The 24,846-nt window shown below is 36.2% G+C and overlaps 1 protein-coding gene across 4 annotated transcripts in view; it reads right to left on the minus strand.

Annotated features, from left to right (window-relative positions):
• The window catches only part of ALCAM (activated leukocyte cell adhesion molecule), a 202,821-nt gene that overhangs the window by 10,918 nt on the left and 167,057 nt on the right, over nucleotides 1-24,846 (minus strand). The window contains exons 7-14 of one of the 4 annotated variants that reach the window (XM_027585199.2): nucleotides 22,625-22,752; nucleotides 20,626-20,758; nucleotides 16,817-16,929; nucleotides 14,626-14,761; nucleotides 14,386-14,519; nucleotides 11,359-11,491; nucleotides 9,527-9,565; nucleotides 9,117-9,234 (exon numbers count right to left, since the gene is read on the minus strand). In XM_027585199.2, the coding sequence (XP_027441000.2) occupies nucleotides 9,117-9,234; nucleotides 9,527-9,565; nucleotides 11,359-11,491; nucleotides 14,386-14,519; nucleotides 14,626-14,761; nucleotides 16,817-16,929; nucleotides 20,626-20,758; nucleotides 22,625-22,752 (934 nt within the window). Of the gene's footprint in view, nucleotides 1-9,112; nucleotides 9,235-9,526; nucleotides 9,566-11,358; nucleotides 11,492-14,385; nucleotides 14,520-14,625; nucleotides 14,762-16,816; nucleotides 16,930-20,625; nucleotides 20,759-22,624; nucleotides 22,753-24,846 lie in introns of those variants that run through there. The other 3 variants (XM_035728940.1, XM_027585200.2, XM_035728942.1) reach the window with 3 other exon arrangements.

Here is a 24,846-nt window from a genome sequence, read left to right on the forward strand (position 1 = left end):
AAGAAAAAGAAGCCAAGTCACAGACTAGGACAAAATAGTCACAATATATCTACAACAAAGGACTTTTATACAGAATATGTAAAGAACTCTTACATCATTCACAAAAAAAAAAATACCAGTAAAATCATAAATAAAAGACCTGAATAGTCACTGCACACAAAAAAAATGATGACCAATAAGTACACGGAGCTTAAAATCGTTAGTCTCAGAGAAATGCAAGTTAAAACCAAAATTAGATATAATTTCACACCTCCTGGAATGGCTAAATTAAACAGAATGACAACACCAAATTTAGGCAAGGATGTGGAAGAACTGAAACTCTCAAATACAGCTGGTAGGAGTTGGGAACTGGACAACTACTTTGGAAAGCTGTTTGGCAATTTCTTATGAAAAATATCTATTCTATGATCTAGCAATTCCATTTCTAGATATTAACGCAAGAGAATGAAAACATATGCCTACAAAAATGCTTGTATAAGGATGTTTTTATTTTTTTATTTTTTTTTAAGATTTTTATTTATTTATTTGACAGAGAGAGACACAGCGAGAGAGGGAACACAAGCAGGGGGAGTGGGAGAGGGCGAAGCAGGCTTCCCGCGGAGCAGGGAGCCCGATGCGGGGCTCGATCCCAGGACCCTGGGATCATGACCTGAGCCGAAGGCAGACGCCTAACAACTGAGCCACCCAGGCTTGTATAAGGATGTTTTTAGCCGTATTATTCATAATAGCCCAAACTGGAAACGATCCAAATGTCCACGAACAAGAGAATGGATTAAAGTAATGTGATATATTCTAACAGTGGAACACTACTCAGTAATTTCAAAAAATGAAATCATTAATACATGTATCTCAGAAACATTATGTTAAATGAAAGAAGCCCAGCACAAAAGAGTACATCTGTATAATTCCATTTATTTGAGGTTCAAGATTAGGCAAACGTAATCTCAGGTGATAACAATCAGTACGGTGGTTGCCTAAGGGAATGTGGATGGTGGGGCTGAACAGGAAGAGAGTCCAAGGGAACATTCTGGGGTGATGGGATGCTCTATTCTGTAACTGGAGTAATGGTCACAAGGGTGTATTAAATTTATCAAAACAGATTTAACTGCACATTTATTGTAAGCATATTTTACCTTAATATAAAAACATTACACTGAGAAAAGCTAAAGCATATATGCCTTATAGCGGGCACTGAAAGAACCGGGCAAAATGTGTGGTGAAAAACTGCACACAGTTTGCATTTCCCTTTCTATTTACCTTCTAGGTAGATTTATTGGTCTAGAGATGGAGAGCAGCTTCTATGGTTTCATCAAGTTGTATTAAGTAGAAGGCGGTATCAAGGGGAAGGGAGTGACTAGAATTATTTCTCGGGAAGCTGTATTCAGGGCAAATCACAGTATCTTTCAATATATTTGTCCAGGTAAATCAGCCTAAAGATCACTGCTCAGAGTTTGGAATTACAAAAAAAAAAAGAGGTTGTTAGGGGTAATACGAAATATCTGTAGAATATGTTTGTAGAGTAAGAGTTGAGGAAATTCAAACAAATCGTTTTTCTTAATGTTCACAAAACAAAAGAAAAAAAAGTAAGAAATGGTAAATGAAAAGCAAATATCTCCTTTTCTTAATCTCACTCTCCAAAATTATAACTGCTAGCATTGTCATAATGCCTTAATGTGTCAGTGTTCTAAGTATGGCATAGATATGAAATTATTTCAGCCTTAGGATAACTCCATATTCTATTGAGACTAATAAAGTTGCTTGTGATCACAGAGCTACTAAGTAGCAAAGCTAGGATTCAAACTTCAGGGGTCTTGCTCCAGAATCCAGGCACCACGTTACACAGTTACACAAATATGCTAAGTGTTAATGTACTAAATAGATATAAAAATAGTGTGGCTGGTGGGGGAGGGGGTATTCATTGAGTATATGCATATATATAAGATTTACATGAATTTTATTATTAATTTTTCCATTTTTATTACTGAGACCTCACTCTCTCCAGCAGGGAAAAGCCTTTAAAAATTATTCTGATTACTTTGGCTTGGTTTAGAAATTGATGTGGTAAAAATAAAAATAAAATGTAACTTTATGGATGTATCTTTTTTAATTTTGGAAAATCTCAGAGATTTGAAAGAATTACAGAGGTTAGAAATGCATCTATTATTGGAAGGGAGGACAAAAATCATTCTCTTCAGCAAAATATTTTTTTGGTCAATTGATTCTAAGGACAAGTTTAGCCATTTATAAAGAATGAGTGCTTGGGTCAAAATTTTTATGGTTGTCCTAAACTTTCTTCATTGTTTGGCTTTTTGGTAACTTTAAATACGAGAGAAAATTTAAATCACAGAATTACAATGTTGGAAGAAGCCATAGAGGTCTAATCTGTGAGGGATGGACTAAAGTCTTAGCCTTAGGGTCAGTGGGCCCGGATTCTCATCCTCATGTGTCAAGTCTGAGTTTCAAGTCCTTGGATAAATACCTCCTCAGAAGCATGCTCGCTCACCTATAAATTGGGGGTAACAGGATCTGCAAAACAGGCTGCTGTGAGGGTAAATGTGATGGTGTCTAGGAAAGCCCCCTGTGGGTAACACAGGCTAACTAAACTGATGAGAGTCATGTAGCTGCTGCCCACCGTCATAGAGCTGCCAAGTAGCAGAAGCTCGGAGTTCAAACTTAGGTCTCGACTCTTTGTTCTGTGTTATTTACATAAGTACACTGCCTATTAAGGGTTCAAGTTGCTTTTAAATAACTTTCCAGAAGATTCTCCAACTTTTTTGTGATACTTCCCTCACTATTATAGACGTGTTTCTAGATCTACTTCAGAAGAGGTAGGGGATTAATAATGGTGGTGTCAGCAAAGTGTGCCTTCATTTAATACTTCAAAGTTGCTAAGACACTAGATCTTAAATGTTCTCATGGCAAAATGAGATGATAATCATGTGACATGGTGGGAGTGGTAGCTAATGCTCTGGTGGGAATCGTATTATGATATATTGAGGTATCAAATCAACATGTTGTACACCTTAGCCTGTGTTCTATGTCAACTATATCCCAATTAAAAAATAATTTAGTGGGGGATGAAGGTGGTTGGCAAAGTGAAGGAGGGTGAGAGTGGCTGGCATAAGCAATACATCACAATCTTGGGAGATGTTATCATTCGAAAAGATAGATGGAATGTTATAATGGAATTGTTGAAAAACAAAACAATACCCCCTTCAAATCATTCCCACATGAAAGAGTTCATAAAATTTTAGGTGTTTCAAAAGGAGGTTTATGTATAACAAATTTGAAAACTATTCTAGAAGGAGCATGAGTAATCATTAACACTTCCTAGGTAGAGGGACTTTTTCTGTAATTTCTCATTTATAGCATGCCTGGCAGACACCACAGAAGGACACCAAGGCTACCAGTATTTAAGACTGGGACCCGGATAGTGTGGAATTGCCACTTTCAGCAAACTGGCCATTGATACCTGTGCAGGTAATTAAGGTCATATCCAAGAGAATAGTTATTTTTCTTTCTTCCTTCATCACAGCTCTCAGCAGAGTGAGCTTCCGCCTGGGCCAACCTTACTAAAGAGTTAGAAGAGAGGAGGGCTCTAGTTCCTGCATTTTAGAAGAAACTGTCCTGCATTTAGAAGAGTTGTCACCATTTTCTGGGTTGGAAGCAGGAAAAGAAGAATAGAGTTGGTCTTATCATTATGACTTTGCATTTTATATCCTTAGAATTTCTAAGACTTTCTATAGAAACTCTCCACTAAAATAGGGAATTCTTAAGTCCTCAGTAAAAAGTTAAAAAAAATGGCCTTTCATTTAGGCCAATAGTGAATATGGGGAGAATCCATTACATAAACAAATGGGAATTAAAATAAACATAAAAATTCTGAATATGTACAAGAACAGGATGCATTCAGCCTAAGAGTTCAAGGTGTTTCCTTAACGTGGGTAATGTTGGTATAGCACATAGCCCGGCTCAGGGGAAGAAGAAAGAAATGCATGTATACAGACAGCTAGAAAAGATTTTAAAAATTGAAAACATTTTGTTTTGAAGCAAGCCCTTTCCTCTGGAAACATTTCAGGTAATATCTAGCAGGAGAGGGGAGGGTCATAGATGGATGGTTCTGCCCTTTGAATGGCCAGTGACCTTGTGATTACCTGGATGGGGACTCTAGCATTTCTATATTATCTTATTTCCCCTCTAGTTCACTCTGTTATTTATGGTTTGATAGAATAACGGGGCATTTTCTTTTCTTCCTTCTTCTAACTGCCTGCTAGACTATGGGTAGGGAAAGAGAAAGAACCCAAAATTTGGATTAGCCTGATTTCTAATACAAGGGGAGAGGCCACATCAGCCCTGCACTTTAGAGCACACCCTTTCATCCTTTGCACTATATTAAATGTGGCAGGCAATCAAAGTCAGAGATAAAATTTTAATTCCAAAGAAGTCTTGAGGCAGCAAAATATATTTGAAATTATATGGGATATGGAATAATATACTACATGCATTATCTTGAGGTTAATTTCACAGAGACTTGGACACTGTGAAATAGGGTTAATTGCATTTAACTCATTAAATTGTTGAGGATTTCAGTTAAAAGAATAAAAAGAAAAAAGACTAATAGGTGCTTATGTAGTGATAAATGACGGAAGTCATGAAAAATGTGCTATAGTTGGTCCTCAGGTACGATCTTCTCAAATTATTTGGTGAGGAGTTGATTTTCCCTCATGGGAACATACGTTTAATTTTAAAGTAGGTATTGATTAGAAATAGAATTTAGTTAAAATCAACTTTTTTGCAAGATCTTCTATATATCAGGAGATGCTAATGAGAAAAATTTTAGAAAGGCTTAATAACATTGTTAAGAAACAAATAACATTGTTTCTTGAAATTTCAGGGGTTTAGCCAAGTCCTCTTTAGTCTTTTTCACCGGTTTAGGACGATTTCTGTTTTTTCCTGAGACAGTAGTGGAATAATACAGCATTATACAAGGCAGACTGACAAGATATTTGTGAGTTTTAGGCTTACATAGAAACGTCATGAAAATAGTCATGAGTTCCACAGTTGCAAAAGATAAATCTCTTGGTAAGTTTCCAATATTCAGACAATGTGTATTTTGAGATAACAAATATCTGGCTAGTGCTTACTTCCAGTTTAGCGATAAGAAGTATGGTGGTCAGGGGTCTCTTAAATGCAACCAGCCTGGAGATTATGTTTTTTTTTTTATATATTTTATTTATTTATTTGACAGAGAGAGAGAGAGAGCACAAGCAAGGAGAGCAGGCAGAGGGAGAGAGAGAAGGAAGCTCCCTACCGATTAAGGAGCCTGATGTGGGACTCGATCCCAGGACCCTAGGATCATGACCTGAGCTGAAGGCAGACGCTTAACCAACTGAGCCGCCCAGGTGCCCCTGGAAATTATGGTTTTAACAAATGCCTGAATAATTTAGTGGCTACATCATGCTGCCTTTATATTTTTCCTTTATCTTTGGCTCTTTGAATTTTTCATTATTGTTATTATTTCATTATTTATTTCATTGTTATTATTATGTACTTATTGTACTATAAGATATGCAAGAGAGGATGTGGAACTCAAATAATAGCAGGTAACTTCCTGTAGAGCTAAAAACAATGTTCAGAGGACAGGATGGAGAGAAATGGAGAAAATAATAAAAAATAATAATTGAATCTGTCTTAGTTCTTTAATGCTCTCCTACCTGTTAAACAACTAAACATGAAGTGGGCTTAGGCAATCAATGCTTTTTGCCTACAACTGCGAATTAATACCCTACATACATGGGAAATGATCAGAGTCATCCACTTTCATTACCAAAAAATAGCCAGTGTAAAGAAAAAAGCTTCCAGTGAGAATATGTATGATTCAAAGCAGCAGAAGAATCATGAGTTCTTCTCTCCAATGAATATACCAGATCACAAGGCCAAGTACAACTACGAAGCATTTCTTGCTGTTCTCCATATTTGAAATAGGTATAAAAATATGTAGCTCATACCAATGGAATGGGGAATGCATGTTAGCTAAGTATCACTAGGAATGTTAACACTCTTAAGTTGTACTTGGGCATAAAAGATGGTTTCTCCCCTCTCTCTCCACTGACTTTTAAACATGCCAATGCAAAGAACTTCCCCTAAATGTTGTTTAAACCTCCCTGCTCTGCGAGCTGTATCACTGAGGCTTTTAAAGTAAGATTTTAACTCATAATTTTTGTTCTAAGTGTTTGCCATACTGGTGACTCACAAGATCGTTAATGGTATTATTTTGCAAGATGGTGAACATAGAGATATATATCTGGAGAAAAACTGGAGAAAATAATATATCTTTATTAAAAAAAAAAAAATCTCTCCTGCCCATGTAAAATGGTGATGAATTAGCTAATGATAGCAATGAAATCCTCATATTGCTTTGAAAAGTTGAAGTAGAAGAATAGAAAAGAAGAAAGAGTATACTAGACCCAAACATGGCCTTAGCAATTCTTAACTTGAAAGCTCTTGTTATGAAAGTGCACTTACTCTGGACACGGGGATTAACAATAACTCATCTTGCAAAAATGCTGGCTTATCTCAGAGGGCACTAGCAAGGAATAACCTATCAGGAATGCAGAACACTTAGCAAATCTTAAGAGTTTCACAAATTCTTCATAAAAATACTTTAATGCTTGGCATGAGAATTGCAATTTATTATTTTGATTACAAATAATATTAACTCTGACAAAATGGATGCTCTTTTCAATTAAATAACAGTTACTTAGATGAACATTCAAGTCAGATAGTAAATCTGCACTTAATTTAATGAGGCACTTTAAAGGAAATCCATGAAGTCTTAACCCTTGACCTAAAGACACTATAAAGCCAAGTGTCCAGCATTCATTTATCCATGATTTTAATTTTGAGTCACGATATGATAATAACTAATGAAGTATCAACAAAAAAAATCCCACACACATAATTTTTTTTTATTCATAGGAGGATAAATGGCATCTAATGAGATCCTGGCAATTAGAATAGGATGATTAAGAACATTGGGGGGTGTTCCAAAAATTTAGCATTTATTTGGTCATAATGTAGAAAACTGCTGTTTATTTTTCAGCTCAATTCCAGGATACAGAGAAATTTATTTCATTTTTATTCTTTTAAGAAATAAAATTACATTGGAATGCTTCAGAAATCCTAAGTAAATAAAATGGAAATACCCCAGATCCCAAGCTGTTAGATTTGTGAGTACCTTATAGTGGATTATAAAAAGAGAATAGGATTTTGACCAACAAGAAACTTATACACATAGAAGGAGAATTTTAGTAAGATATTGCCTCTGGGCAATCTTCTAAAGTTTCCACAGAAACCACAGACACAAGCCCACATGAAGTGTTGGTAGGTAAAACGTTCACCGAGAAAAAGAACATATTTGTCACCAAGTGACAGTGGGAACTGCTCAAGATGGGGGAGTGAGGTGCCAAGATCATTTAACTATTTTCTGCCTCAATTCTTTCAAATGTAAAACATGAGTAATAACAGTATCTACTTCAGAGATGAGTTGCAGGATCAAGACAGAGCTCATACGATGTGACCTTAAAAATTTCTGAGCTATTGCCTCCCTTTGATGGCAGCTCCATTCGAATATTACTTCCTTTGCTGCAATTGCTTTCTTTACAGGGTAAGATCATGGGTCTTACTGAGTCTGCCTTTTCTTTTGATTTTCTTTTAAGTTAACTTACCTGACTTGTTGAAAGGGGTGATGATATCAGACATCAAGAAAATACAAAGTCAAGTCCAAATTTGCCACTAGCTATACACATCCCCTTGCGAAAATCAATTTCTTCATGTTTCAAACCAATGGTATACCACAGAATCACTGAGGAGACTTTAAAAATGCAAATGCTAGGACCCCATCTCTACCCACTCACATCCAAATCTGGGGTCAAGCCTGAGGTGATGAGGACTATTAGGCATGTGTGTACATTAAGAATCTTCATTGGTTAATCAGATTTTCATTATAAACCACTGTTAGATAATTTGTAAAGTTGGTTCCATCTGTATTTTTTATGACTAAAAATTTTTATTTTTTTAAGACTTTATTTATTTATTTGACAGAAAGGCAGAGAGAGAGAGAGAGCACAAGCAGGGGGAGCGGCAGGCAGAGGGAGAAGGAGAAGCTCCCTGTTGATTAGGGAGCCAGATGTGGGGCTCAATCCCAGGACCCTGGGATCATGACCTGAGCTAAAGGCAGACGCTTAACCAATTGAACCACCCAGGCGCCCCTACAACTAATAATTTTTAATCTAAACACTATCTATCTAAATAATTTTTAAAGTAGTCTTGGTACTTTGTCTAATTTTCTTTTTAGATTGCAGAAAAAAATAATGACGAATTTTTCTTTTTTTCTGAATTAGATCCTTTTATACCAAAGTGACTTAACTAGAGCAGAGAAGTGACAAGATAATAGTACCTCACCAACAGTTTCACTGCTGGTCAGACGCATCACCACAGATGCCTGGCCATTCACGCAGGATGTACTAACCACTTTTAATTCATCTCCACCAACCTCAGCCACATGGTTCAGAATAGCTGACCTTTTGGAAGTATACGCTTTTTAAAACGTCCCGTAGGCATTGAAAAAAAAAAAAAAAACACAAATAATTGAATTTAGACTATTGACTGAGAAAAATAAGGGGACACATGTGAAATCACACCCCAAGCCAATTCTCCAACGCTGGCAAAGCAGTCACTGTGAGCTGAAAGCAAAACGTGATGATCAGCTTGATTTGGAGGACATGCCTTTCCTATCACAGAAATGACATGCCCAGCTGAAGTGAGCATCATTAACACACTGTATTAATTCTCCCAGTGGGGCGCCTTGGTGGCTCAGATGGTTGGGGTCTGCCTTTGGCTCAGGTCATGATTTCCAGGTCCTAGGATCGAGTCCCGTATCAGGCTCCCTGCTCAGCAGCGAGTCTGCTTTTCCCTCTTCCTCTGCCTCTCCCCACTGCTCCTGCTCTCTCTTGCTCTGTATCTCTGTCTCAAATGAATAATAATAATAATAATAATAATAATAATTCTCCCAGTGGAAGTCAGTGAGCAAGAAAAGTCTTCTTTCCATAACTTACTTTGATTTCTTCATGTACAGCCAGTAGACAACACCAGCGACCAGGGCAGCAAGGAGGAGACCAACAACGATTCCCACAATTAGTTTTGCCTGGTCATTCACCTTTTCTCTGTTTTCATCTACAACAGAGAAGAGAATTCCATGCAATTACAGACACTGCTAAGGATTTCTGAGAAGAAGTCAATCTGGTTATTATTTCTTATTAAAAATAATTAAGGTTTACTACTACTATGAGTAACATGCAAACTTGTGCTTTTAAAAGATAAAATTTTTAGCATTCTTACTATCTTGTCTCATTTGCTATTTTAATTCAAGTCACAATTGTGGCAGCTAAGAAATTACTTATACAATGACACTTCATAAATCTTGAGCTGATAGTCAAGGAAGAAGAGTCGGCAGCGTAGTACCTACCACTTATCTCGTCTGCCTCATCGTGCTCTGGAATACTTACTGAAATGAAAAATGTTAATATGAAATTAAAAACAAAATTTGTTGATATATGAAAGTCACCTTTACCATTATAGTATGATGTAATAATACTCAAAGATAAAATATCTATTCTACAGCTAAGGGTAGAAAAAAAATTTACATTTAATAGAGCGTGAACTTCCCTACAAAGAAATTAATCTTGTTTTAAGGAGAGTCGTTAAAACTGCAAAGGTATTAATCTAACATAGAAAATTTCACAACTGACAAGCTTTAGTGTTAATCTGAAATCCATATTAATTTCTCCACTATTTACCACCTTTTAATAGGACTTTTTTTCTTTAAGAGAAACAAGTTGCTGTATATCAAATCTACAGTGCAGTGTTTCTCAACTTTTCCTGCCTCTGTGGTGAATTCATTTTATCCTCTAGTATCAGGGACTTGTCATTAGAGATGTTCTCACAGTCGTGGGGGCGGAGGTTAAAATGGGATGTCTCAGAGGCAAAGAGGCATTATCTGTGATGTTCATAGAAGCCCTGCAAATGACTTGGATAGCACCATGCTCCTGGCCCATTTTAAGTGCCGGACCATCATCTAATTTTAAATTACATAAATATTCTTCTATGGACCTGCATCAGAACTTCCAACTACTTCTATTAAAATGCAGATTCCCAGACTCCTCATACATACTACATTGGAATTTCAGGAGGTGCTCACTAAATTTGAAAACAACTGTATTAAATGTTCATTAAGCCACTGTGAGGTCTAGAAACCACTACTCAATGGGTTAGAATAAAAGAGAAACTTGTGTTCAGGAAGAAAGGATAAGTTCTCTTTCTAGGTAGGACAAATCAATACTCGCTAAATTGAATTTTGAGAAGTCAATGCACCTATTTTAGAGTTAAATTTGTTTGGTTCTTTTCTCTTATCACTCCATCAGGCTTTTATATTCTAGTCATATTCTGTTAAGGACCATTATCTTTACACAGTTATTTTGTCCTTGCTCCAGCTACTTCCTAGACAGTATATCCCTATTCTGTTAATGTCACATACAGGAATCCAACTGACTGCAAAGTAAAAGTTTGGAAGGTCAGTTAGCATCCTGTCCAGAACCAAGCCTCATTCCAGGGCCTGCCCTGATTTAAGGTTGACATAGCAATAGGAACAATGACAGAATTGAAGATGATGGATAACTTCAAATGAAATGACAATTGTTTTCAGGAAAAGCTGCTCAGCATGTCAGGTTTTTTTTTCACTTTTTCTAGGATAATTTCAATAACTAATTTTTAGCTATGACTCAAATATGATATTCAAAAGCATCAGTTTTGAAACTAGATTTCATAAATTCTATTATCAGTTTCCCTACCAATTTGCTAAATGACTGTGCATGTGGCATTCCTATTCAAAATAAATGTAGGATAAATACCACAAAGAATTGGAATGCAAAATTTTACCAAAATTAAAACTGTAACAAAATGCTTTAAGATAATCTTTGAGTTATCTCTATTCTGAACACAAAACCTGGATTAAATAACAATAACTCAGTTCTTATCCTCTGTTGCTCTTGGGAAATATTCCTGGACCAGATAAGGTCTCTGACCCATAAAACATGAAATGATTCAACAGTCAAGACAAGACAATACAAGGATGGTCACCAGGACAAAAAAAAAGAGTCTATGATGATGATACCAGATGCCAAATAAATACATAAAACTTACCATAATGCAGTACAGGAAGATGGAATTGAAGATTTTAAACTAATGAAGAATAACTTCAAATTTTCTTACTTTTTTTAATGCCAGAAATGAAATACTCACTAGCAGAGACATTCAAGGAGTTTACTGTTCTCTCCAGCTGGTTTTCTGCTGTGCAAGTTAATGTAACATTCTCTTCAGGGGAAATGATAATTTTACTATAATACCTGCCATTGATATAAGGAGATTCCTCTGTCTGGAAAAGAAGAGGGAAGATGGGTTTCAAAAAAGAAATGGATTAAAACCTTGGAAAAAAGTAACACTGAGTGAAACAGGGGAGGTGCTTCATAGTGCTCTCTGGTGTTCAAGGGTATATGTAAGGTCATCCATAAAGACCAAATCAGGCTCATGTCTCCAGCAGGGAGGAAGAAGATTAGTGAATCCATAACTGAGTTTCTGTTGATGGTCCTATTGTAAATTCTAATAATTAAATTAATTAAATTCTTCTCTTTTGATTCTCATGTTAGTTAATATTTTGGCACAATAGTATTTGTCTCAAAATAGTGATTAGTCACCAATTTTCTCTTAATAAACTTAAGAATTTAATTCTTATTTGTAAATTATGTCATTGTTTTTCACTTCAGGGGTTAATTCCTTTACCTTAAACTATTATATCTAAGTACTTATATATATGTATGATTTGCTCATGGGAAAAATCAAACAACTTCTTGTTTCCTGAGCTAAATATAGAGAATGGGTTATTTTTCAGTGACTGGTAAGTTCATTTGGTTTTTGTGAGGTCTTAATGAGGACAACTGCTATATTTAATTCCTCCAAAAATAAGAGATATTCACTTTCTTTTGTTTTCCTTTCAAGTAATCTCTACACGCAACATGGGGCTTGAACTTAAGAACCCTGAGATCAGGAGTCACATGCTCTACCAACTAAGCCAGTCAGGCACCCTGACACAATTCAGTTTAATCTCTTCCCCAGGACTTGACTCCTAAATTCAATTGCACTAAAGCAAACATGTACCTGAGCTATTTTCTGAGTTGTATTGTGCACACCATGTCCTACCTTGTTCTTTATCTGCTTTCTCCTCAACTATACAATAAGGGCCTTCAGGACAAGAGATAGTCTCTTGCTTTGGGGATATTGTCTAGTACCTGGGGCAGGAGTGCTTACAGGCAGCAGTAGTTATAAAACAATAGATTCACCATGTGATTGAGGAGGGAACAAATAAAAGATTATGGATGGATTAGCACAAACCTAGAACAAGAAAAATAACATATCACCTAGTGAGCCAGAATCAATCCTTCTCCTTGACAATGAAGAATGGCATTGTTATTTTTATCCTCATAATAAGTTCACATGCTATTTTTCCACTTCCCACTAGTATTTTTCACATGACTTTCTCACTGAGTCTTTGTTTTTGTTTTATCTCTATAAAGTATATTTGTTCATTTTAAGAGTGGCCTTTTAACTTTATCTGTTCATTCATCAAATACTTATTGTGTGCTTATTTTTCTATTTTCTATGCTTCTATTATCAGTACCCAAAGGTTTTTTTTTGCTATAATTATTATTTAATTAAATTAGAGAGCAAAAAGGATAGAATAGAAAAGAAAAAGTCATTTTTGAAGATTTATTTATTTTAGAGAGAGAGCATTCACACTCAGGAGTGGGGTCAGGGAGGGAGGCAGAGGGAGAGGGAGAATCTTAAGCCGACTCCCTGCTGAGTGCAGAGCCTGACACCACACAGAGCTCAATCTCACGACCCTGAGATCATGACCTGAACAGAAACGGAGAGTCGGACATGCAACTGACTGAGCCATCCAGGTGCCCCAGAAACAGTCATTTTTGACGCTAAACCCGCCCCCCCATATCTGTACACTGTCAGCAATTTAGGTGTTTCAGGTCTTTATTCTGAAACAAGAAAACTGCATTTCCTTAGAGTTCAGGTGCCCAGAGCCATTCTGCCTTCCTCATGCATGCTACCTTGTGTGTTAACCATTACACTGAATAAAATCAGGAGTCATTTGCTTCAAGTGTGTCCACTCCTTTGGGGAGCTTTTATGCTTGGAGTTATGCAAATATATATGCATCACCCACACGTGAAAGAGCCAAACTTCACCTTGCTCTGCAAAACTATGTTGTATGAGCTGGACCAGCAGCTCAACTTCCCTGTCAGAGAAAGAAATTTTAACTTCAAACTGAATACAACTCTGCTTTATGGATGCCTTCCTGGATTTCAACTGCGTCCAAAGCTGGGAAGAAGGCAGCATAGAAGATTCAGATAAGCAAATGGCACCTCTGGGTGTTCCTGAAGAGTCTTTAACTGGCTCCACTGAGAAGAGGGACATGAAGACTATTGTAGAGAAAAATTGAATGTTTAACAAGTATGTCAGCAACCTAAGCAAACTAGCAATTTAATGGGATGACAGTTCTGAACCCCTAGTGACAGGCCAGATTCTCTCTCTCTTCTTCTTTTTTTTTTTGTTGTTGTTGTTGTCAAAGAGAAAATTATTGGTAGTGTCCATAAGTTCTTAGCCCTTTACTCTCACTAAAATGTCCTGACAAAGTTACAAATTAAATTACATTTTGGTTGATGTCCCCTTTTGTTTAGAAGGAAACATCCTAGACACTATATAATTAGCTAGCCTTATTCTGGCCCTAGCCCTGGCATACACAATTTAGACCATATGTTCACAGACAGTGACGTGTTCCTCACCACCCCTCCAGGGCCCAGTTTTAGGAAGAAATATCCCTTAACATGCATAAGTAAGCAAAGTAATGGAGGCCACTTATACTCAGATGTGTAAGTTTATGATGCAGAAAAGTGTATACCTTAATGGTTTAATCACCCAAGTTTCAGAAAGTCATGACCATGGAACAACACTCAATTTACATTCTTTTAAAAATAGATACTGACCACAACATAATGATTCTTCCATTCTCCATGGCCCTGGGATTTAAAATTTCTCTTTGAGCCATGTTCTTTCCTTTGGAAAAATTAAGAAGTTAGCAAAAGCTTCCTCTGAGAATAGATGCAAATTTCATGTTGCTAACAAGTGGGCCTACAGCTTAGGCACTTCCGTAAAAGCCCACATTGGGCCGAGCGCGGCACGTTAACAAGAGGACAAATACTTGCTTGGTTTATGACGCTTCCACTGCCGGTAATTGTCCACTGTATAGCTGGCTTCGGAAAACCTTCCACATGGCAGATAATTGTTTTAGACAGTCCACTGGGATCAGTTTTCTTTGTCATTTTGATTTGAGGTTTTCCTAAAATATCATTAGAATTAAAATAAGATGTTACCCTAAAATCATGAAAGAAACAGGATGTCAAATTTTCAAAGAGACATTGCATTGGTGCTCCAGTATTTATTACCTTCTACTATGAGTGTCAATGACTCTCTCTTCTTTAGGCCTTCAACCTCTTGCAGAGCAGTTTCACAAACATAGTTTCCAGCATCCTGATAATGGAGACTAGAAAATGATGGTCTGGATCGAAGCCTGATGTTGTCCTGATTAAACAAAAAGCTAATTACTTCATACGGCTCAAATACAACTCTCCATGTATTTATGAGATAGTCGTGGAGCCTAAAATTATTCTTCCAGATCTGAGGAAAGTGCAAGTTCCTTTTTCTTAACTTGAGATGCTTTCAAAAATAGATTTCCTTTGTAGTTTTATACATTCAGAGTTTTATTTCAGACTCTTTCATTTACTGAATTTATAATTTGGAACAAATTCATAAATTTCTGAGACTCAGTTTCCTTATTTTTGCAATGGGATAATAATCTTACCATATTCAATTGTTTGAGGACTTAATTATGTACGTAATATAAAGTGTTTACATTAAGGAAAGTTCTCAATTGATAATAGCTACTCCTTGCTGCAAATGTAGATGAACTAGTATTGAAAGACAATGGAGACCTGTGCTACGTTATCAATGATAGGCATAAATGCCAGAAAGCCATTTGATAGGATACATTTATCAAGACAGGGGATCCACTAGAGAGCCATGGTAATTATGACAAAATGTTTTTAAAGAAATCATCACTAACAGCTTCCTACCCTAATTTCTATGAACAAAGGAAATGCAGCATTTCATTTTTAAAAAGCACTTGGTATACAGAAAATAATGCTATTTTACCAGTAATGGAAATTATCCTAAGCAGACACCTAAACACAATCCTAACATCACATGGTTTCTCCCCACTATGAATTTTACTCCACTCCCCAACAACTAACCGGTGGCTAGGCCATCTTGATCAGCACTACTGACATTAGGTATTCAATTAACAACAGTAACTGCAGTTGATGTAGAAACTAGTGTAGCCAACTTGGTCTCTCTAGTCCTGTAGTAAAACAACAAGTACTTGTATGACTACTGAGTAGTCTAGTTGCCTAGAACTTGTCCAACCCTTTCACCGCGGACTACTACAAATATATCATATTGAATATGCAGTCTACAAAGTGACATTTCAATTATCTGGGTGAACAAGAAGGGTGATGAGGCTCCAGTTAAAAGAGAATAAAATAAGAAACTGCACTTTAAAAGAAAGAAAGCAAGTCAGAGAGGATCTAGTGTTAAAAGTGATCAAAAAGCAATACAAAATAATATATATTTTCAGCAAGAGGAAATTCTAACAATACATTTCTCCACAATTTTTTATAAAGATAATTCTTGTCAACTCCCCTGTGAAATGGTTTGTATGTGTTTTGTCAACACGCGCATTGAGTGTTTAGATATACCAGCTGAGGACTTGAGTAGTGGGATTACAGTTACAACCTTTCCCTTTGGTGATAACCTTGTCTCAAATCACCAAGTACAATCCTACTATCTCACTCTAAAAGGGTAACAATGACTGGGTTCCCAGTAATGGCTTACGTTCCAGACAATTACAAGATTAGAGGCATTCACTCAGGAAATACTGACCAAGCTCCACTGTGTTCCAGGTTCTCCACTATGGCCCAGGGCTGAAAAGGTGCTACGAATTCAATGAACCCACATTCAGACACTTAAGGTCAGTTCAGGCTGAAAGTTATCTAATCAGAGCACAGTGTTTATTAAACCCAATAAGACCTGAGTTTGAGTCTGACTCTGCTCCTTAAGAGCTTTCTGATTTTTCTCACCTCAACTTCTTCCTGAATAACATGGGGAAATAATAAATGTCCTGCATATTTCATAGGGTTCTTTTAAGTGTCATATGAGAATAATGTGGGTTAAAATACACTGAAAATTGGTAAGCTCTAGAGCATATAACCATAAACATGTGTGTGTCCATGAGCATGTGTGTATGTGTAGAATTCCTTAGTAGATACAGATAAATCAATGTCCCAGAGTAAATTTTAGACAATCAATTATGGATGCCATACTGTTGTTGAGTACCTCTAAAATTTTATTGTGACATCATTTATATGATTATAATATAGAGAAAGAGAGCATGCGTGTGGGTATACAAACATATTACCCATGTGTATACATATTTAGATGTCATAGTAAATGCAAAAGAGCCAAAAAGGAGTCAGTCCAAACAGTGTAAAATTGGTAATATTACCAAGAAATATGACTTACTTTCATCCATACCACGGTTGCATTCCTACTAGCAGATATTGTGCATGACACAGGCAAGGTATCGCCAATCTGTTTGGTCACTTCCCCACTTGGGTTTAAGGACAAATCCAAATCTGTGAAGCACAAAATCTACTTGAAATGCAAACTCCAGGAAAGGAAGACAGTCAAAATATTTTGGAGAAGAAAAGATGAAAGCCAAAAAAAAAAAAAAAATCCTTCTACTGTATTCAAAATTCAGAACTGATTTATGTGACTAAAATAACTGAACTGTAATCAGTCCACTTTTTCAAGCCAGGTTTGAGACCAGTTTGGACAAGGAAATGGTCAATCTAACTGATTATGCATTTATTTGCAGTTAACATGACTGATGTTTTGACTGCATAGAAGTATTCCCCTGGGGTCTATTACCTTAAGAAAAACAATTCTTAAATCACCTCTGGAAGAAAAGAAAGATGATGATTAAGTAAATATTATAAAAAGAGTTGGTAAGGCATGCAGGAGAAAATTAAGTATATTCAGACAGCAAGTGATAATCTGAAAAACCATGAGGTAGTCTGTTTCTTCAGAGAGAACTGACTATAGTAGTTAGATTTTCTTTTTTAAATGCAATTCCATTTCCTATGCAGTTGAAATTTTAAATAAGATCTATTGTTAGGCACACTGTCAGCAGGCATCATTTTTTAAAAATAGGATAAACACATCTAAGGAGGTATAATCTTTCAGGTGGAAAGTAATTTCTATAAAAATCTTACTATCACAGTTTGATCTGTATGAGGAAAATCTGATTTAATAGAAGAAACATTTATTGTGCAGCTACTAAGTTGCAAGTACTGACGGGAGATACAGAAACAGCTACTAAGTTGCAAGCACTGACAGGAGATACAGAGATGAATATAAGCTTACAATTTACAATTTTTGAGGTAGAGGTAATATGCCCTCAGCTATGTGACTCTGATACACAGCAGCATGAAATCAGCACCTACTAGCATACATGCTATGGATTAGAAGTTCAGTTAGTATTTATTGAAAAACTAAAGGGCTACAAACAGAGGTAGAAGCAAAGACTTATGGGAGGGTAGAGAACAGAGCCAAAATGGGTTGCAAAGCAGTAATAAAGGCTTTGTATATGAGGCAATATCTGCTTGTGGTCTCTGACAGTTGAGAAGGGCTTTGATAAATGGAGATACAGGGAAAACTTCTGCCACATAAACAAAGGCAGATTGCTGACAGAGTATGGCAGATTTCACCGTAGTGAGTAATCTGGTATGAATGATAAACCTATATAATTAGTGGAGGCCAGACTATAAAGGACTATGCCTGCCATGCTAAGAGTTGAGACTCTTTTCTTCGGCATTGGGGATTTCCTATTGCACCCCTCACTTCTCCTTGGTTTTACATATTGTAGCTGCAGTGGGCTGATGGTTGGCCAACATCACTTTTAATACCTGTTTTTGCTATCAGACTGTAAGAACCATGAAGGTAGGACCGGTGCCTTTTGTTGTCACTGTGCATTCACAGTGTCTGCCACATGGTAGGCTCTAGAAAACAATTACTGAATGAAGGAAAGAAGCATATTTTCAGTTTCTCATTAATATTAAAATATGCATTATCACATAGAAAAGTGGAGTTTCCTCAGAAAATCTGGATTGATTACATTTAGATGAAAACCCTATTCAGGGAGAGTGAGAAGCCTTTGTTAGTTGGACAGTTAATTTGCCAGTGAGAAGATAAAAGAAGTGATTTTAAAGGCTGATGATGGACTTTGGAAGTTCTGATGAAGAGTCTATCTGTGCATGAATTGGCAGAGGAATAGGAGACGCTTCATCAGCAACTATGGATCTGTGGGTGGGCAGCCCTGATGAGGGGTCTGTTCTGCAAACATGTGCGAGTGTGGCTTGGTGCTTCTCTATCCACACTCCCTTTAGTCAGCTATGGAAAGGCGACAAATCTTGTTTTCAGACAACAAACAAGCAATCAAGGATAAATGGGCAAAAAACAGGATTTTTATGTTCTCGTTTCATGTAATTCAGGGTAAAATCTTCATTTATTTGTAATCCTTATTTCAGCTTTTAAAGAGAAATATAGGCCTTAAAGCCCAATGTTATAGTCTACCTTTCAAAACCAAAAAGCATTTAAATCCAATTAAGTGCACTGAAATCCAATTAAACTGTTACATACTTTTGTTTAATTTTGTTTTTCTTTATCACAGCTGATCACTGAGGTACAATGTGGTGCAGCCACATTTGCCTTATTACTCTGCCAACTATCCCTCCCTGACTGATCTACAAGTAATACAAATAAGGGCCCTTTCCTTTTAGGGTCCTGAGTAGCTGGCATCTCTTAAACCTAAGCTTACTATACCATCTCTAAGCACTGGATTATTGGTTATTGGCCCACAGATCTCATGGACAATGATATCAAAGAGTTGTTTCATAGGAAATTCTATCTGCTGGTTATATTCTCTCACTTCCTTTTTTTTTTTTTTTTTTTGATCATGGAACAGGCTGGATAAATGCTGCCAGTCCTGACTGGTCCTCAGAGAAAAATAGCATTGTTTTTATCCTGAGAGATCACTGCTTTCTCTCTAACCTGTTTCTGATGGCAGACACACTCAGATCTATACAACATGAATATGGTGTAAATAGAGAAATGGCCTGGCTGTGAACATTTCTTAACAGTCTTCTATTTTTATAGGGCTCCCCAGGGTGTGCTCCCAACATCAAACACTCAAAAGCAACCATCTGCTTACTCTATTCCCCAATGTATCTCCTTGTATCTGCCTCAAAGTTTTAGCTCCTATCCTGTATGTTTTCCAAGCATTATAGGTAGAATAAGAGATTTAGAACCATTTCCTCAGAACAATTTCTAGTCTCTTTCAATTTTGAAACAAAGAAACCCCTCATACTTAATGGGATTAGAGCACATCATGTCTAGAGAAACTTTACTGCAATGGAGGATGTCAAGAGGTGCTACTGGGTACAAAGGACTTACTAGAAAGTTTGGCCTATACCTCCAAGCAAAATTGACATTTGCCTAAAGCACTCTGTAAATTCTAGTGTCACTGGGGAGCAGTTCAAATTAGTTCCCCCTTTCCATAATGCATCAGGTATATCAAGAACATAGACTGTCAGAAATTACAAAATAAAGGACTTAAAGTGCTCTTTTTTATGTATCTCTTTTCCTATCACACTAAAGTATAACTTCGGGAGTATCTGGAGATCAAAAGCTGGTTAAAAGCTAATAAATACGTTTAGGGTAATTTTGAAGAGTTTCTTTTTCCAGAAATTTTCTGTTCTTCTATACAGAGGCCAATAAATGGCTTTTAGTGGTCTCTACCTCTGCTGCTTCCAAAAGTTAAGTCTATAGTAATATGTATTGCTCGGGTTTTGGTGCTGTTATTCTGCAATAATAATAATGATAATGATACTTAAAATACACTTTTTTCTGGGCCAAGTGCAAACCTTGTGAACTTTGAGAATATCTAAATATTTTCTTAAAATATAAAATGAGTAATTTCTTTAAGATCCACATGAATATTTTGTTGATACCACAAATTGAAGACGTTCAGAAAGAAAGTCGAAGTTTACCACTGCCAAAAGTTGCACTTATTAGATCCACTTAAGATTTCAATATTGCAGCGCAAATCTGGACCAAAGCTGAGTTTGCTTTGATGCACTTCAGTAAGTCTATTGAAACCACGCTATTTAAGGAAAATATAGTTGCAATTTATTTGAAAACACAGCCAAGTTAGACTATTAGAGGCCTTTCAAGTGAAGTTGGTAATGAAGAATAAGGTGAAGGTGACTTACAGTGAACTGTGATGGCTGTTGAAGCAATCATGCTTTTTTTGTCTATCAGGGAGCATTTGTAGTCTCCTGTTGCATTGCGCCTTACATCTGTCAACGTGTAAGTATTTGAGCTTCTTATTCCTTCAGGCTGTCCCTTTTGATAGAGGTAAAATGTCAGATGATTACACCTGGTAGCTACAATGAGATGAGTTGTATTTCTTGATGAAAATAGCATTTTCTTATGTAAGAAAAAAAAGGGAATGTGTTTCTATGATTGGACAAATGGGAGTAGAATTTGTGTTGTCTGATTTCTGGAAAAATAATTGCAATTTTGGTTCTAAGGAAATTGAGGAGCTAATAAACATGATATTGATGACATCTTTTCTATTGACAGCAAGGCTTGAATTTGAGAGTTAAAGCAGATTTTTTAAAAAAAATCTATTATTTCATTTTATATTTATGTCTTCTAATTCATCAAAAAGATTTGAGGCAGCTTAAAAGAAAACATGCCACATATCCAAATAAAAAGGGGAGGAAAAAAAAAGAAAGGAAGGAAGGGAGGGAAGGAAGAGGGAAGGGAAGGGAGGGGAAGGAAAGGAGAAAGAAATGGGGGGAGGAGAATTTTTTTTTTTAAAGAGTGAAGAAAAAAAAAGAATTAATAAACTAAGAATAGAAAGAATATAGATGAACTATATAGTAACAAAAAACCATAATCATCAGATGTTATTGTAAAGCTAAGACACAAATTTGGCTGTCATCCCTGATAGCCAAGGTAGAAACATAATTAGTTTCAGAAGTTCATTTGCATATCAGACAAAAACAGTATATTTTTGAACATACTGTTCAAAGGACATATTATTTATTGGGAGAAACAAAGTTTTCTATCAACATTTAAGTCTAAAAGAAATCAGCTAATTAGTCTTCTGAGTAATATTTCTGAATATTAGCCTTCTGAGTAATTAGTCTTCTGACTAATTAGTCTTCTGAGTTCTGAGTAATGAGCCTTCTAAGTAGATGATATTCTTAAATGCTGCTGAGAAAGGTAGTGGGTGACATTTGTAAAGATAACCCTTAAGTAAATGCAATATAAGGTTGTATGTGGCTTCTCTCAATGGAAAGTTATATCATACACAAACCTAGGAAGAGCTCTGGGAGAGCAAACAAGTGTCCTCAACAGCTCTCTCCTAGTCTGACTCCATACTACCATGATATCTAGAACACATCCTAGAGGAATGTTCCAAATTATCTTCTCTATATATCATTCCTTTCAGCTATCATATTGATAAAAGTTGAGGAGCTGGCCCTTCAAGACCATATGCCATGGCAAGATATAGCCCCTAGCTTTATTCTCTCAAGCTAAATATAATGTACAACAGAATGGTCCTACTTCAGAGGGTCAGAGATGTATTCAGGAAGGCACTGTGGGTAGATTTAGAATCTTCTGTTTTTGAAGAACAGATTCTTATAGCTTATCTAGATAATGAAAACTAGAGTTTTTGTAATTATGGTTTCCTATGATAAGCTTTTTTTATTTTATTATGTTATGTTAATCACCATACATTACATCATTAGTATTTGATGTAGTGTTCCATGATTCACTGTTTGCGCATAACACTCAGTGCTCCGTGCAGAACGTGCCCTCCTTAATACCCATCACCAGGCTAACCCATCCCCCCACCCCCCTCCCCTCTAGAACCCTCAGTTTGTTTCTCAGAGTTCATAGTCTCTCATGGTTATGATCAGCTTTTTATCTCTTTTTCCCTGAAATCTCTTAACACTGAGGAAAAAAAGGCAAGATCACTGGTAGATGGAAAAAAAAACAAACAAAAAAAACCCCCAACAAACAAAAAAAAGACCAAAACAAAGAAAAAAACAACCTTTCAAAGGGACATTCTACAGGTGTCCCTTGTCCCCAAGAATAAGGTGTCCAACTACACACAATTCTTAATGTCAGCCAGCTGCCACACAACAGGACAAAATGATAGTAGTCTAGCTCAAGTAATAATCCTTAAGCACTTACTGGTAAGTAAAACAAAAATTCCTCAGGAGGAGGGTTACCATTTCCCAAGCACGTAAGAGTGATGTTATCCCCTTCTTTGATGGCATTTTTTGATGGCAGCACTTGTATTGTCACTTGCTCAGTAGGATCTGCAAGAGCCACAGACACAAGTTAACCATTTTCATCAAGTACCAAATTACTCTGTACATACAATATAAATGACTAAATTATACACAATTTTCTCAAGAAGCTAGTAATGGTAATTACTTAAATGTATCCTTTTATAGAGGGATTGAAGTTAATAGCTACTTGCTATACCAAGTACTAATCTTGGTTAGAGAAAACTACAAAGAAACCCTGTTACATAAAAACCAATTTCTTCTTAGCAAAATGTCTTTAACTGAGGTAGGAACGACCATAATTATTTTATGTGTAAAAAACCAGTAGGAACAATCTCACTGCATGATTTCATTATAAGGACATTTAACTATATTATATGAACCCCACGGTTTGGAAAGACTGGATCAGCTAGCATAGTAGCTAAAACTATTAGGCACCCCTGCACTCATCTTACATAATACTACCTTATATTAAATAAAAAGAGACATGAGCTAAGCAATGCCAGCAAGATTTTTGGCATGCAGGAGAGATCAGTTTTCAAAAAGATGAATCTTTTTCGTGAACTGAAGGAGACCCTTAAAACAATCAACAGGACTGTAAATATATTGTATTCTGTTCTGTCCATTGAAGCAAACTTTCATTCCATTTTGGTCACTTTTATGGAGAAAATAGGGCTAAAGGGTATTCTTTAGTAGAGGCTACTACTAACAGTAGAACACTAAAGAAATTAAAGGCTAGATACAAAGGACAATATCTAGCAAACAGAATATAAGAGGAAGGGGTGTTGGCAGTTATAAATAACCCACTTTCTAATATAGTTTGTTATATAGCTGGATAATAAGAATAATAGAATAAGAGTAGAAAAATAATCTATGAAGACTTATTTTGTTATTAGCTAATAAAACAAATAAGTGGTAGATTCAGAGGTTTTCTTCCCTATCTCTTGCTATCATTTATGTATCTTTTTAATATCCAAATGCAGAAAAAAACATAGATTGCTTTGTTGCCTTTTCTTCATGCTTGGACCTCTCTATTTGCCCAGAATGTTCTGAAGCTAAACAGTGACTGGTTTAATACACTTCTTGTTAGTTTTTCTGAATTTCCCTGAGGTAGTTCCCTCACTAGCAGTTCCCAGTAAAGTTGGAAGGTAAACAAAGTCTGTTTTTCATCCCCCACGGCCTTCCATTTCTACGCTTTCTTCTCTCTTTTATGTGGCCCTCACTGACTGTTTTGGCCTGTTGCATGTCACTGAGAGACTACTCAATCAAAGCTGACACCAGAACAGCTAGGGATCACAATCTGTCTGACTTCCTGCTTTATTTCAAAACTTCCCTTCTCTGTGTCCCCTTTCAATAGGCTCTGTTCTGTATTAGAGAACTGAAGAACTACACTGAGATCAGAGAGATTTGAGTTTTAACAGTAACTTTCTGGATGTCCAGCTAACATGCCTCAAACAAAATTAACCATCTCTTGCTCTCCTGTTACCCCTGACTTTTTCTCTGAATTTTACTCTGTCCATTAGTAAATCATTCTGCCAGGTATTCTGGCTTTCTCTTATCCACTCTGTCACCATGTCTTAATGATTACTACTGTGTTTTGCATCTGATTCTCCCCCTTGATTCCTACTAACACTTCCATAGTCCAGGCTCTAACCTATATCTGAAACACTACCATCAAACTTTTAGACAGTCCCTCATTCTACTCCTTCATATATATAAATATTTATGCATATGTATATAAAATTTATAAATATATAAATATTATGCATATATATATATATTTCCTCTAAATCAGTTTTCTGAAGTAATGTTTTGAAGATTAGAATGATATGTGAAGATTGAAATAAAAATTTCTTAACCTGGTACCCATGATTGCCTTGAACTATTCAGGTAAGAATTATATCTCACTATTCTATATATACCACTATATAATTATCAAGAGTCTATTCAAATTTTCTTTGTCCCATCTCCATTTATCCTCTGTCCACTCATGTATTCATTTGTTTAGTTAATATTTATTTTGTGCTGGTACTAAGTGCTAAAGTTATAAAGTTGAAAACAGCATGGCTTTTGATCTATTTATAATGACATCAAACAATTAAGACTATAAAAACATAAAAATCA

This window comes from Zalophus californianus, chromosome 1, assembly GCF_009762305.2.
Source record: "Zalophus californianus isolate mZalCal1 chromosome 1, mZalCal1.pri.v2, whole genome shotgun sequence".
Classification (NCBI taxonomy): Eukaryota; Metazoa; Chordata; class Mammalia; order Carnivora; family Otariidae; genus Zalophus; species Zalophus californianus.